Source organism: Corythoichthys intestinalis, unplaced genomic scaffold (assembly GCF_030265065.1).
Source record: "Corythoichthys intestinalis isolate RoL2023-P3 unplaced genomic scaffold, ASM3026506v1 HiC_scaffold_23, whole genome shotgun sequence".
NCBI lineage: Eukaryota > Metazoa > Chordata > Actinopteri > Syngnathiformes > Syngnathidae > Corythoichthys > Corythoichthys intestinalis.
The window spans coordinates 11,950,803-11,966,411 of NW_026651592.1; the positions used below are offsets into that span (position 1 = coordinate 11,950,803).

Below are 15,609 nucleotides of genomic sequence, written 5' to 3' on the forward strand. Positions count from 1 at the left end.
GTCTTTAGGTCATGCCACAGCATCTCAAAGGTCTCTGGACTTGAATTTGGCCACTCCAGAATGTGTATTTTGTTCTTCTAAAACCATTCTGAAGTTGGTTTACTTCTGTGTTTTGTATCATTGTCTTGTTGCAGCATCTTTTTAGCTTCAACCATCTGACAGACGGCCTCAGGTTTTCCTGCAAAACTTTTGAATTCATTCTTCCTTAAATGATTGCAAGTTGTCCAGGCCCTGAGGTAGCAAAACAGGCCCAAATCGTGATGCTCCCTCCACCATGCTTCACGGTGGGGATGAGATGTTGATGTTGGTGAGCTGTTCCGTTTTTCCTCCACACATGACATTGTGTGTTACTCCCTAACAACTCAACATTTGGTTTCATCTGTCCACAAAATACTTTGCCAAAACTTCTTCGGAGTGCCAAGTGCCTTTTTGCGAACATTAAACGAGCAACAATTTTTTTTCTTAGACAGCAGTGGCTTCCTCCGTGGAGTCCTCCAATGAACACCATTCTTTGCCATAGTTTTTCATATGGTTGATATTGGACTGTGCCAGTGATTTCTCTAAGTCTATAGCAGACACTTTAGGGTTCTTTTTTACCTCTCTTAGAATTCTGCGCTGAACTCTTGGCGTCATCTTTCGGCCACTCCTTGGGAGAGAAGCAACAGTGCCAAACTCTCTCCATTTGTTGACAACTTCTCTGACTGTCGATTGATGAACATCCAGACTTTTAGAGATGATTTTGTATCCTTTCCCAGCTTTATACAAATCAACAATACTTGATCGCAGGTCTTCAGACAGCTCTTCTGACCGAGCCATGATGCACATCAGACAATGCTTCTTATCGAGACAATTTTTAACAGGTGTGTGTTTTATAGTGGGCAGGGATGCTTTAAATCACTCATTAGTGATTGGGCACACGCGTGACTTAAATTGTTTGGTAACAATTGGTTTCAATTGCTGTTAAATTCTCCTTAAGCAGCGGGTTCACTAACTTATTCTTCCCCCTTCCATCATTGTTTGCATGCTAACCTCATTAAAAGAGGAAAACCTACTAATGTTTGGGTGATTTTAGTTGAAGCAGACACTGCTTTAACATCTGTGTGATTTTGTTAAAGATCGGATCACATTTGATGGTGATTTTATGCAGAAATGTGAGAAATTCCAAAAGGTTCAGTTACTTTTTCATACCACTGTAGGATGTTGCCTCATCAGTAGGCCGTATCCTTGTCTTCCTTTGCAGCATTTTGGCACTGTGAAAATAGTTATTCAGTCATTGCATGAGTGGCAATCACTCATTTATAATGAATAAACATATGGTAACATGAGCAACAATAATAAAAAACCATAACATATCAATAAAAGTAAAAGCCAGCGTAATGATCGAATCTGAGTATTTTATGGTCTCTGAGGAAACGTTCTAACAAGACCAGCCCTAGTTACTGTGCAGCTGATAAAAAAAGAACTATTACAACCTAACATCACACAATAGTTAATGGAATTTTGAACCAAACCTTTATCCACTAAACTGAAAGCATCCAATTGTCCAGAGTGGCTTGTTTGGATCAATGTTAGTTTCATAGTGTCTGTTTTGTTGATTGATTGTGGTTTGTCTGAATTCTTTCGTCCATCGTGTAATCACACACAACTGATACCTGCATGCCACCGTCTCATCCGAAGCTTTTGTCCTGGTAGCGGTTCATCCTCTTCTCTGGTTGGACTTTTCTGCATGCAGAAAGGAGACTTGAAATAGCGCTAGACGTCCTTTTTTGCCTTGGCTAGATGTTAATTTGCATTTCATATATTTGATTTCAGTAGTTGAGGAGGTGAGAGTTGGTAAGTGAGGTAAGTAGCAGACATCTTCTTACTTGTTGGGAGTTTGGGGAAAGCCACTACAACCAAATGTTCTATGAAAGGAATAAATACATGTGGTCTACTGATAGACTGAAGGAGCGGTGCCACCAGGTTCTTGGCAAACATGACCCATTATTCTGCTGCCTCATGAGAAAATGTCATCAAAATTGGACGGCTGCCATTAACGTAAACCTCAGCAATGATTAATCATGTACAGTGGCGATGTTTCCATTCAGCCTACACGTTTAGCGCTCAACATCCTATTTGTGGTCAGAAAGGCAGCACTGTGTACGTCATCTGTGTGACACTCCGTAATGTTTTTTGGTGCACAGACCAGTCGGAGGACGTCGCTCAAACCCAATTGGTGATCGGAGTGGTGGCCGGCCTTGTCATCTCCAGCGTGGTCATTGGGCTAGCCTATGGAATTTGCAAGGGAATATCCAAGTGAGTCACTGTTTAGCTGAATTTTACAGTCAGTATATTTACAAATACCTCTTATGGACTGTAAATTTAGGCTCCCTGAAAGCATAGGCTTTCTTTGAAGGGCCACGAAGAAATATTTCATCTTATTCTCAAAGGTAGAAAGTGCAAACCATTTTTCAAAATAGGCATAGAAACACGTCAATTTTGGTGATATTACTATAATCTGGAAATCAGTAGCATTTCAGAATGGTATTGGCTAGCGTTAACATAGGCTGTGAGCCACCTTGATTAGAGCCTTCAAATTGACCTCATTTAAAAGCACAGGTTAGCACATCTCTTGAATTTATGGACCGTCAGCTGGTACATGGGAAAGATGCATAGCGTTTCTCATGTGACGAGACCATTTGTATTCATGGTGCAAAAATTAAATGAACAATAAATGATTAAAAAATAATGTTTAAAAACCCATTACACATAACTACTACGTTACCAGAAAGAAATAATAACAAAGAAAACGGATAAGAAATGAAATACAAAACATTGTGCAAAATGTATCTTGGGAATTGTCATTACATTGGCATGTCGTATGACTGCCTGCCTGTATTTGTAATGCTATAGTCGCCCCCAAGTGGCTCTTCGAGGTATCTACTGTAAATGTGATTTAATTGTGAATGTTTCCATATGGGTGCACACATTTTTTTTTTTTTTGGTCCAGGTTCTCAGAGGAGGACCTGGAGATGTGACTTGGTCCTCATTGAGCTTGAGAGCCGACCCGCCTGATGCGATAAAATTATGACAAGCTTTAGTTAGAGCCAAATACCTTTAATTAATTATATTAACAATTAATGCCTGATTAACATCAACTGGCACAACAAAATTGCCATTACTTTGAAGTGAAATGCAAAGAAATAAACATAAAAGCAGTACTAATTCAAAATAAAGGGCATTATGCAGCTCCCACATTAACTCCAAGCCTTTGTAAAAGTGGGATGTCCTCCTCCTCATAAGACCTCATTGAACGTGCATGTTAAGCTTTGTGAAATGCGAACAAAAACACGTTTGTCAGTGCACGGCGGTTTTCATTACCTTTATTCCGCCACTTGTCCATAGGGCGAGTGGGGTCCTATCTGACATCGATTTTCGATAGTTTGCTTAATTGCCGAATGCTCAGTTTTTTTCGTGCTTTTCAAAGTTTGGATGGCTGAAATTCTTTGACCCTACATAAAATGCGCAGCTCTTATCGGCGACATTGGGATTCTCACGGCACATTTTGTACCGCATTTCCGTGCGAGCATCATTTACTTCTAGCCATGGTACCTCCTGCAGCCACTTTTCAGCAAAAGTCCTTTTTTTCCGGTAGCTCCGGTGACGTCTCTGTCGTCTGTCTGTCTTTTGACGGGGGTGGGGGAACACGGAAATAATTACTCAGTGGGACCTGCCTCTTCGACATTTTGAGAAGTTATTTTCTTGTGTCCGCCGCAAATACAGTGGTCAGCCATCGGTACGCAAAAGCGTATGGAAGCCGTTGAGGGCCAGCGCGTTTGTCTACGTCCAGTACGCATGCGCGCATGCGGACCACTTATGTGCACCCCTGCATATATTTAACTATGGACATTTTGGCTCATTTCAATTAATTTTTTACAACTTCTGTTGAAGTTGTTATCTTATTTTTCAAAGAGCATTTTGTTTGGAAAAAATTTAAAGTCTTACTTTTATCATTATTAAAGCATCCAGGGGGCATCACAATACAATAGCGTACCACACGAATGCTATTGATAGACCCTGACGTCGCATCGTAAAGCGGAAATGGGACATTATAGACACGCCCTCGCATACAAACCATTATATTTTTGCTAGTTTTCTCCGGGTATCTTTCAAAGACGAACATGCCGACCAAGCACTGCTGATACGGAACATGTAGAAACGACTCTCGACATTACGACATATGAAGGATGTTTTCTCCATACGTTTCCCGAAAGCAAAAACTTGGAGGAAAAAATGTGAAGAATGGATCAACTTGCGCGGACGTTTCATATGCAGTACAGATTTTGTTGGGTTGGCATGGTCCTTCAGAGGACAAAGAGGTAGGCAATTTTGATCTCTTTTACTCATTTTTAGCGTGGCGTTTTGCCGTGCTGCTTCTGTCTGACAATGAATGACCTGAGAAGAATTAAAATGGTATTTGACTGCCACTGTTACCTTTTCTGTTGTAAAAAAAAAAAAAAAAAAACTTCAGTAAGGGGGAAGTTTAAATCAATTATAGAATTAAGATTTGTTATTAATGAAAAAATGACAAGTTTTCGTTGGCTGTCAACGAGTAGCATTTGCGATCGCTACGCAAAAATAGCAATGTAAATTGCCCAAAAGAACGGTCAGAGACCTAAGACAACCAGAGGATATAATACAGTGGTCTCCAAACTATTCCACATAGGGCCGCAGTGGGTGCAGGACTTCACTCCAACAAAACAAGACCACACCTTTTCACCAATCTGGTCTTTTATAAGTGTAGTCAGTTAATTGCAGTCAGGTGCTGCTTGTTTTTGTAGAAACCACATTGGTTAAAAGGTCTGTGCTTGATCGGTATGAACAAAAACCAGGACCCACAGCGGCCCTCGAGGACCGGTTTGGAGACCCCTGATATAATATATAAGTTAGACAGGCTATATGGTGCTCAAGGATTGATTGTAGAAATAGGAGAATGTCATTGTCATTGGCCTAAGACAAAGGTGTCGATAAAAAGCTAAGGCTAAGCTTAGGCCCGCTTGTTTCTTTTTTCCGTCTTTTTCAGCCCTCGACACCGAACATTTGTATGTTCTTCCACATCTTTACCAATGAATTTGGAACCAGGGACATCATTTTTGGACAGAATTGGTAGGTTTAGCTCTGTAAACATCTCCTTCGTACACTATTTCCATTCATTTACTATTGGGGACAAACAGGAACTTGTCCCCCCCCCCCCCCCCCCCTTAGCAACATTAGCTAACGTCATGAATATTATTGAGCGGAAGTGACGTGTAGCGTGCGGTACGCCATTAGCAATACAGTATCATATTAAGTGCACGACCGCATATAACGGGTTGGTATCGGATTTTTGGAGTTGGTATATCGGTTATCCGTTAAAAAGTCATTTTCAGACAACTCTACTTAAAACTTTGATTAAGGGGAAAAAAAAAAACAGATTGACCTTCCCTTGACTACTATACTAAAAAGACAAGTCAAACGGGATATTACAAGAAGAATCTTTTGGACAAGTTTCCTGAGCGAAACATGGCCGGCGCCATCTCTGACTTTTTCTGTTACGGACTGAATTGCGGTTGAACTAGACAAAGTTTTAAACCGTCAAATCAAACCAGAAGAACCCACAGATTCTCGAAAAATTGATTCAGCATGTCGTAGATGACACTCCGGGACTTTCTGTGTTGTGATTGGTTGTGTGAACTCCTGGAAGCACCTATGTACCGTACATATATGCTTGGAAGTGGAATGTTTTGAACAGCGTACAGCTTCAAAGCGTCAGTGTGGATCTAAGGTAATTTTAATCTAGTTCGGTTACAGTTATGGTATTATGAGGTCATCACACATGTACATATAAACACAAATGATATGTCATTCTTTTTTATTGCAGAGACTGATCGCAATAAAACTTTTGGACAGCATGATTCCATTTCTTGTTATATTTATAACAATTGGTGCTTATGCAAAACAGGTCAATAATTCACAATTCATAAAATTATTAGAAAAATATTAATGAAGGTGAAGCATAAATCGAACCTCCCATCATAAAGGTAGAACGCATGTAGACGGGGGGGCTTTCTTCTTCACCGTCTTCAGAAGAGGCTTCCTCCTGGGGTGACAGCCATGCACACTAATTTGATGTAGAGTGCGGCGTATGGTCTGAGCACTAACAGGCTGACCCCCCACATCTTCAATCTCTGCAGCAATGCTGACAGCACTCCTGTAACGAGTCACGTGACATTTTGGAGGGAAAATGACAAGCAGTACTCAATTTGGACATTTGGAGATGTACGATTTTTCAAAGGGGTGTACTCACTTTTCTTGCCAGGGGTTTAGATATTAATGAGGGGATTATTTTGATATTTATTTTGAGGGGAAATGAAATGAACTCTATTATATAGGCTGCACACAGACTACTTTTCATTTTGTCAGTGTTGTCCCACGAAAAGATATAAATAGCTGCAGAAATGCGAGGGGTGTACTCACTTTTGTGATACACTGTACATTGTAATTCCAATTACAGTGTACGAAGGAGATGTTTACAGAGCTAAACCTACCAATTCTGTCTGAAAAAGATGTCCCTGGTGCCAAATTCACTTGTATAGATGTAGAAGAACATACAAATGTTCAGTTAAAGAGATGGCTTGAGTGTCGACGGCTGCAAAAGACGGAAAAAACGAGCCGACCTAAGCTTACCCTTAGCTTTTTTTATCGACACCTTTTTCTTACGCCACTGACAAAGACATTCTCCTGTTCCAACAATCTATCCTTTACCACCGTAAGCCCCATCTTTCTTATACATTATATCCTCTGGTTGTCTTACGTCTCTGACCGTTTTTTGGGGGGACATTGCTGCTTTGTGTGGCGATCGCAAATGCTACTCGTTGATAGCCAGCGAGCACTTGATTTTTTTCCTGAATAACAAATCTTAATTCTATTCATTTATTTACACTTCCCCTTTACTAAAGCTGTTTCTTTACAACAGAAAAGGTAACAACGGTGGCAGTCAGATACCACTTTATTTTTTTTTTTTTCAAGTCATTCATTGTCAGACAGAAGCAGCACGACAAAACGCTACGCCCAAAAAATAAGTCAAAATGTCAAAATGGCCCAAACAAAAATGTTTATTGCATATGAAATGTGAACGGCTTCACTTTGCTGGCGTTAAACTGGTCTTTTAGATGTCCGCGCCATAGTAGCATAGTAGCTGCAGTCTTTACATTTTTTCCTCCCGAGTTTTTGGTTCCGGGAGAGTATGAAGAAAACATCCTTTATATGTCGTAATGTTTAGAGTCGTTTCTACAAGTTCCATAGTAGCAGTGACTAATCGGCATGTCAGTTTCTGAAAGATTACCGGAGAAAGAAGGCCGAAAAATAATGGTTTGCAATCGAGGGCGTGTATATAATGTCCTTCTTTCGCTTTACGATGCAACGTCACGGTCTAAAAAGAGCCTGCGTGCGGTACGCTATTCGTTCTACAGCCTCAAAACCTGCACTTAATCCTTAATAAATACTGCTGGTACTATTGCAAATAGCAATTACACAAAGCAAAACAAAAAAAAATCATGAATAAAAATCGGGATAATAATATCATTGTTGTAATAAAAATGGTAATAATAATAATAATACCTTTAATAATGTAACGAATCGGGTTCTAATGTGCCGGACTTTTTTTGCGATTCCCGAACGCACCGCGGGGCTGACGTGACCGTGAGCAAGAGAGCGCTATTTTACTTTCTGTTTCGATCCTGGCGTCAGTTGTTGTTGGTAGCGTTTAAAAGCTTAGAAGTTCTAAGTATCCATCTTGGCAACTCCTCACGTGTAGTTTTGGCTAAGCAAAGCAAAGGATAGTCTCGAAGTTGCTAGTCACATGATCTGTTCGAAAAATGATTTTGACCCATTATGAAATACCTTGTAGGATTCTTGTTCATTTCATTAATTTTTTTTTTGTTTGCTTTATTGCTTCACAACTTTTATAGACTACATTTTAACGGCTAGGTCTTTATTTTATAGGGGAAATTCAGAATTTTTGACAATAGGCTTAATCTTGGAGTTAGCGGGGGTTTAATGAGCCGTTGAAGTTGATTTGAACAAATTCCGTGCAGTTTGTCAGTTATTTGTTAGTTTCGGGGATTCGGAGTGGCTAAGCTAACGTGAGTCAACCATGGTTGAAATCAACTCCGTTGACTAATTAAACCTCTGCTAACTCAAATATCAAGCCTTATGTGAAAAATTCAATTACATGCGATGACATTTTTGTTGTCATTTTTGTTGAGGCAGCAAAAGCAGAAAAACTGTTAAAAAAAAAAAAAAAAAAAAATCACTGATAAGTTACTTTTAAAGTAACTTTGTTACTTTTTTTTCGGCGTGCTCAGTAATTAAATAACTTTTTTAAGTAATCCATGACAACACTGGTCACCACATAAATAACTTTTTTTTTATTATTACACCATCCCTTGTACTGTATATAGTTTCTTTTGTCGTCTTTTTCACATACGTTTCTTTATTGAATAGGAAGCTTTTTTTCAGCAAAAAATGACTTGTGTTGTGCATCATCAGCCATCCATCATCAGCAATATGACAATTATAGCTCCATACATACAAGAAACTGTGCAACTAAATATTCAGGGAGATTGAGACAGCTGTTCTTTCTCAATGCTGTAATGTCAGACAGACCTCCGCAAACAGGCAGCCCTGCCCTGCAAACACTCAAGATGCTTATTGGAGCAATCCAACCCTGTGGGTTTGCGAGTGTGAATGGAATGACTAATGAGGACCTCAATGCTCACAAAAGATATGCTGATTAGAGTCAGATGATCCTTCTCTGGATACAAAAGTGATTTGTATCAACTTTGGTAGATCTACTAAATTTACATATTGGATCAGACTAGATGGACGTTCGAACACCAATCGTTTTGTGTCGAGTGTTTTATTGTATCGTTCAGTCGTACCGTGAATATAATGGGTCTTGGACAACCCGTGCCTGAAATGGAACAGGAGGTTGCTGGTATTAATTCGTGACTAATTGAGGCCCCGTGACACACCCCTGAACTTGAGCCTGTAACATCATAAAAATAATACAAGATGGCGACAAAGCACTCAAAAATGTGGCCAACGTGCTGTACCCAACAGGCAAGGCAGCCGGAACCGCGCCGAGAATGAGAACGGTCCCTCTTTCGAGGAGACAAACATGGACACCAACCAAAATCCTGAAGAGTAAACAAACATCTAAGCCACCTGCCATCCTTTCGGAATTTGAAAGGTAAGCGCACAAACACGCACGCAATATTGTAACATGAATAACCACAGACATTTTCTTTTCCAGTGAGAACATGGAGCTTTGTACATTTCTCCTCCCTACCTCATCTTTTGGGAAAAGAAAACAATTTATGTTACAAACAAGGTAGCTTGGAATTCATTTCAGGGAGAATGTAACGACAAATCCATTTCAACTCTTGGAGAAAAAAAAATGTTTAATGTATGTGATATACATATGTTACTTGACATATTATAGACAGTGTAGCTATGTCGTCTGTTAGCGGTCATGTTTTTTAAGAAGGAACTATTGTTGGTTAGTTGCTGCAAGATAAAGGGTATTATAATACTGTGGGGCTGTGAGATATCAATAGAACCGTTATGTGGCAAGATAACAAATATTGATAAAGCTAACAACAACAAAAAATCACATTCATGAGCAATTATCAAAAATAGATCAAAAATTACGAACATTTCCGAAAGTATTCCGGAAACAGCCGAATGGGGCGGAGACGTCACAACAAGGTAACAAAAGGTCGAGGCGGGTGCCATCGTTGTTTATCGACGAGAGAGTTGCGTTCGTGTTTTGTCAAAAAATCGCTAAAATGGTTCAAACCTGTCATGCTATGTGGTGTACAAATAGCCATTTGTCGCAATGTAGTACTCATGAGTTCCCGAACGCGAGAAAAAGAGCTGGACTAAGCAGACAATGAGTAAAGTTTGTCCGTGCCAACAGGGCTAATTTTGCAGACCCAGCCTCCGGCACGGTTTTGTGTGGTGCGCATTTTACACCTGAAAGCTATTCGAACTATGGACAAATGAAATCAGGTTTTGCTAAGAAATTGCTGCTGAAAGCAGAAGCGGTGCCCACCGTACACTCGCAGCCACCCTAAATGTCCCGAGATATCAAGAAAGAGGACGATGACTGGCTCTGATGAGACCACCCCACCGCCACAGGCTAACCAAAGGAGCGGAGCAGCCAAGCTCGAAATGGCCAGAGTGAGTACTCTTTTATAATAAAAAACATATCACACATTGGCTAGGCAAGGCAAGGCAAGGCAAGGCAAATTTATTTATATAGCACAATTCAACACAAGGCAATTCAAAGTGCTTTACATCACATGAAGACCATAAAAATCACATTTAAATCAACACAACGTAAAAACCAAGACAAACGATCGCATTTAATCACAGAATAAAAATAAATAAATAAAAATAAAACAAAAATAGAAATAAAGCAAAAACTACTACTACTAATAATCATTGAAATCAGCAATGGAGATAAGCACAAGAGGAATAGAAGGCAGGTAGATTGAAATATATAGACAGTTATGGATATGCAGTGCTAAACAAAAGCGTTTTTAGCCCTGATTTAAAGGAGCTAACAGTTTGAGCATACTTCAGACGTTCGGGTAACTTGTTCCAGAGGTGAGGAGCATAATAACTAAATGCTGCCTCACCCTGCTTGGTTCTTGTTCTTGGAACATGCAGAAGACCCGTTCCAGACGACCTTAGGGGTCTCATAGGAATCTAACAAGTCAAGCATGTATTTTGGTCCAAGGCCATTAAGTCTATAGGCTATAGGACTGGACACCTGTATAAATTATCGCTCGTAAAATATATAGAACAACTCTAATCCCATTCATATTTGTGTCTGTTGGCAGAGCGAAAACCTATGATAGCACAATAAATGATCATTATTCTATACATTATTTTGCAGTCACGGTGTATCAGCTTCACAAAAAGAAATGCAAAACAAACCATTCGGTGATTCTGTTGCCGCCGGTGTTTCATCAGTGTGATTGCTCCCCTCAATGATCCTTTCATTAGGCTGCATTGGCTTTCGTTTGGGCTCAAGTTGATAACCCAAAACACCAAAGAAAGGTTCATAACTCTCCTCACCATTAGAAGACCGTTCATTACATCTGATTCGTCGCTGCAACGAGAAACAAAATTGTCCACTATTATCGCCGCCATTCAGTACTAAGCACTGAGCCGGGTGTTTTCTTGTTGTGACGTCACGCGCACAATACGCTAGATTTCCGGGGTCTCGGCCGCCGGTCGTTTTAGCTTGACAATCGATCCAAATTTCTATCATTTTCTTGGTGTTGCGATGTGTGTCATTACACAAAGTGGCATGATAGGAATCCAAAAGGCATGCGTTTATGGATAAATGATGGAATATTAGCATTTCCCCAGGTGTTGTAATACCCTTTAAATAACTTACAAGGTATGGCTTTGCTGTTAAAGTTGTGTAGGAAGCGCATCGCGTCTTGTTCAGTCAGCCGTTTTTCGTTTTTGAAATATGAATACGAAATGTTTCGGTTTGTGCATTTGTGTCGTAGAGAAATGGTGGAATATACTAAAGAGTTATTAATTGCTAGAGTTAGGTCTTGGCTAGGGTGACCATATTTTGATTCCCAAAAAAAGAGGACACTCGGCCCGGCCTCCAGATACTTGAATTTTACACAAAGTTGACTCAAAGATGCTTATATCACATTAATATATTTAAAGTGTGCCTCCTCCGTCTGGATAGAAAAATTCAGTTTTATTCAAAAACACAAAACATAGACTTATTGCCATATAGTATACTGTATATTATATACTGTATGGAAATATTTTTTTACTCAACAGGCTTTATTCTTCTCTAAAAAAAATAATCCCAAAAAAAAAAAACAAAAAAAGAAAAACAAATAATGATTTAAAAAAAAAATAACAATAATAATATAATGCAGACCCATGGAAATGTAGTCCAGTCAATACACACACACAGTAGGCTATGGTCCAACTCAACATTTATATAAAAAACCATCACGACAATTGTCGTTGACAAATTGTTATTCCCAGTCAATTTTTATTCTCATTCAATGATCTAGCTTGTGCACAAACAATAACCAAAATAAACTGACAAGTTATTCAACCAGCATGTTTCCAAACGCAGCAGTTCAAAACTACACTGCCCATATTGCCTCGCGCGGCTGAGCTCACTGATAGCTACCCTATTATCGAGTACCGGGAGCGGAGGCAAAATCAAACTTTGCTATAAAAAGTTCCAATCATCGGCAGCGCAACGATGCGTCACCAAACGGGATTTTACAGATTACTCCAGTACAAATCTCCGACAGAATTCAACAGTTGCCATTATATACGTATTTAGCGTAAAAAAACTCATCAGAAACACAGCTACTTAGAATATCATACTAACATCCAACCAAATAAACGAACGCAAAACAATTACAAGACTCATACAATATACTGGATCTCTGTGTACACATATAACCCAATATACAAAAGAAGACACGTGATCGACATTAACAGGAGAAACTAAAGAAAGGTGTACTGTATGGAGCCACGTCTTAAAACTCCTTACTGTAGTCTGATCCCTCGCCAAACCGTCAATAGATGAAAGGTAATTCCCCATGAAACAAAGGGTAAAAACAAGAGGAAGATCTACTCCTTGTTTCGCCCCTACTAGTAGGAGCCACGTCAACGCAGGCAGGCCCAGCCCCCTAGCGGCTGGAGGGATTCTCTTCAAATTGGTCCCGTGAAAAATGATAAAAACCGGTCATGAATTTATGAAACCCGGCCGGACGCTCCAGAGAGCACGTAATAAGAGGACTTGTCTGGGCAAAAGAGGACGTTTGGTCACCCTAGTCTTGTCGAACACACACCGTTGATGTTTTTCCAAATGTACCATATGTCGTCAGCTGGCTAGCGTGGCTAGATTTATCCAGTAAGTGAGTTCTGTTTTTTCTGTTCGTCCTGTAAATCTACCAGCTTGTGTCTTTAGTGAGTGATTCCTGTTTTAGTTAATGTCTCCGCCGAAGAGTGCCATTGTGAAATATGAGTATTGTTTTGTTGTTGCTATGAGTATTGTACACGATGAAAGATTGTCCTGATGCTCAAATGGCTCCCCCCCCCCCCGCTGTACTGCATTTTGAACAGCCATGAAAACACGTTTGCAGACTGGGGAAGAATAGAAGTTCATTTTTGAATTGAAACCATCTATTTGGAAAAATGACCATAGAAAATGAACATTGCCAATGCAAGTATTGTAATTGGATGTTGTGTTTTTTGTACATTTGTTTCAAATAAAGCGTACATTTGGAAACATATGCTCACTGTCTATTTTTTGCTGTTGTTATTTGTTCTACTGTTGGCAACTAATGCATTACAGGGTTTCGCCCAGAAGTTTCCAGAAAATCACAGATTTGTAGGAGAAAAAAATCCCAAATAAAAATGTTACCTTGACAAAAACTTTGAAATTGTAACTATAAGGTGCTTTTATAAGCCATTTATTGACAATACTTATACAGTGCTGGCTAAAAGTATTTGCACCCCTGCAATTCTGTCAGATATAGCTCAATTTCTCTCAGAAAATGATTGCAATTACAAATGCTTTGGTAGTAATATCTTCATTTATTTTGCTTCCAATGAAAAAAAAGACAAAAGAGAATGGGAGGAAAAAATTAAATCATTGATCATTTTACACAAACTCCAAAAATGGGCCGGACAAACGTATTGGCACCCTTTGAAAAATTATGTGACGCTTCTCTAATTTGTGTAATTAACAGCACCTGTTAATTACCTTTGCCATATAACAGGTGGTGGCAATAACTAAATCACACTTGCAGCCCGTTAAATTGGATTAAAGTTGATTCAACCTACTGTATGTCCTGCGTCCTTGTGTGTACCACATTGAACAAGGAGAAAAGAAAGAAGACCAAGGAACTGTCTGAGGACTTGAGAAGCAAATTTGTGAGAAGGCATGGTTAATCTCAAGGCTATAAGTCCATCTCCAAACACCTCAATGTTCCTGTGTCTACAGAGCGTAGTGTCATCGATAAGTGTAAAGCCCATGGCACTGTGGCTAACCTCCCTAGATGTGGACGGAAAATTGACAAGAGATTTCAACGAAAGATTGTGCGGATGGTGGATAAAGAACCTCGACGAACATCCAAACAAGTTCAAGCTGTCCTGCAGTCCGAGGGTACAACAGTGTCAACCCGTATTATCCGTTGGCGTCTGAATGAAAAGGGACTCTATGGTAGGAAGACCCCACTTAAAAAAGCCAGGCTGGGGTTTGGCAAAACTTACCTGAGAAAGGCAAAAAAGGTTTTTGAAGAATGTTCTCTTCTGGTCAGATGAGCTAAAAGTAGAGCTTTTTGGGAAAAGGTATCAACATAGACTTTAGAGGGAAAAAAACAAGGCTTTCAAAGAAAAGAACTTGGTCCCCACAGTCAAACCTGGCGGCGGTTCCCTGATGTTTTGGGGTTGCTTTGCTCCCTCTGGCACTGGACTGCTTGACCGTGTACATGGCATTATGAATTCTGAAGACGACCAACAAATTTTGAAGCATAATGCAGGGTCCAGTGTGAGAAAGCTGGGTCTCCCTCAGAGGTCATGGGTCTACCAGCAGGACGATGGCCCAAAACACACTTCAAAAAGCACTAGAAAATAGTTTGAGAGTGAAGAACTACCCCTCAATGTCAATTTATAATTCCCATTTATTGACAAAGATGAGAGAACCCTGAAGGACAAAAACAACTACTTAGCCATAGCATACTCACTTGACTAAATAAAAGAAAACAGAACAACAAGTAATGACAAGGCTGATAAAATGCATATATCAATGTATACATAACTGACACTAGAAGAAAGTAAACTTATATATGTACTTATATACTTATATATATATATATATGATATATGTGTGGAGCACAAATAGCACCATGCAATAGCCTAAACGTCTCATACAACTACTAACTAGTGTTGTATCGGTCGCGAACGATTCGTTCTTTTTGAACGAATTGTTTGGGTGAACGAGACCGAACTAATCACCATCTGCACTGATTCGTTCTATGAAGTTGGGGCTTGTTCGCTGCGTGGGAGGGCGCCGAGCAAGCGGCAGCGTCTTCTGACATCGCACACGACCAATCAGACGCCAGCCTCATCGCGGGCAGGGGAGGGAGCGGAAACAGAATCAGGGCATCTGTCACTCACTTCCACGTGTGGCCAATAAGCAGCCGGCGTGCAGGCAGGGGGGCAAGACTGAGTTATGTCACTTCCCGTTCAGTGACTCGGTCCTCCGGTTCCTGACCTAGCTTGCTGCTAACATGACTTTCCAGTAATGCGGTGAACGAGTCAAAAAATGAAAGGAAATGACTTTGTCACATATTTGTTAATGTGGAGCCTATCAAATGCTGCTCAAACAGACAAAAACACCACACAAATCTAGCGAGCATGGTTTAGTGTACTACTTTTCTAAACAGACTCGGGACTCCCTATGACGACATACTATCAAATTTACAGTAGTTTAAAACACGGGTAGCTACGAGGCAAGCA

General features: G+C 40.0%; 1 protein-coding gene across 4 annotated transcripts in view; it reads left to right on the plus strand.

Moving 5' to 3' along the window:
• Positions 1-14,804, plus strand: part of LOC130911196 (CD166 antigen homolog) — a 28,646-nt gene extending 13,842 nt beyond the window's left edge. For 2 of the 4 annotated variants that reach the window (XR_009061988.1, XM_057829002.1), the window contains 3 exons: positions 2,184-2,295; positions 9,142-9,271; positions 9,335-14,804. Coding sequence is in view for 1 of the 4 variants with exons in the window: in XM_057829002.1 (XP_057684985.1) it covers positions 2,184-2,295; positions 9,142-9,229 (200 nt within the window). In the remaining 3 variants the exon portion in view is untranslated. The remainder of the gene's footprint in view (positions 1-2,183; positions 2,296-9,141; positions 9,272-9,334) is intronic. The other 2 variants (XR_009061989.1, XR_009061990.1) reach the window with 1 other exon arrangement.
• Positions 14,805-15,609: the final 805 nt, after the last annotated feature.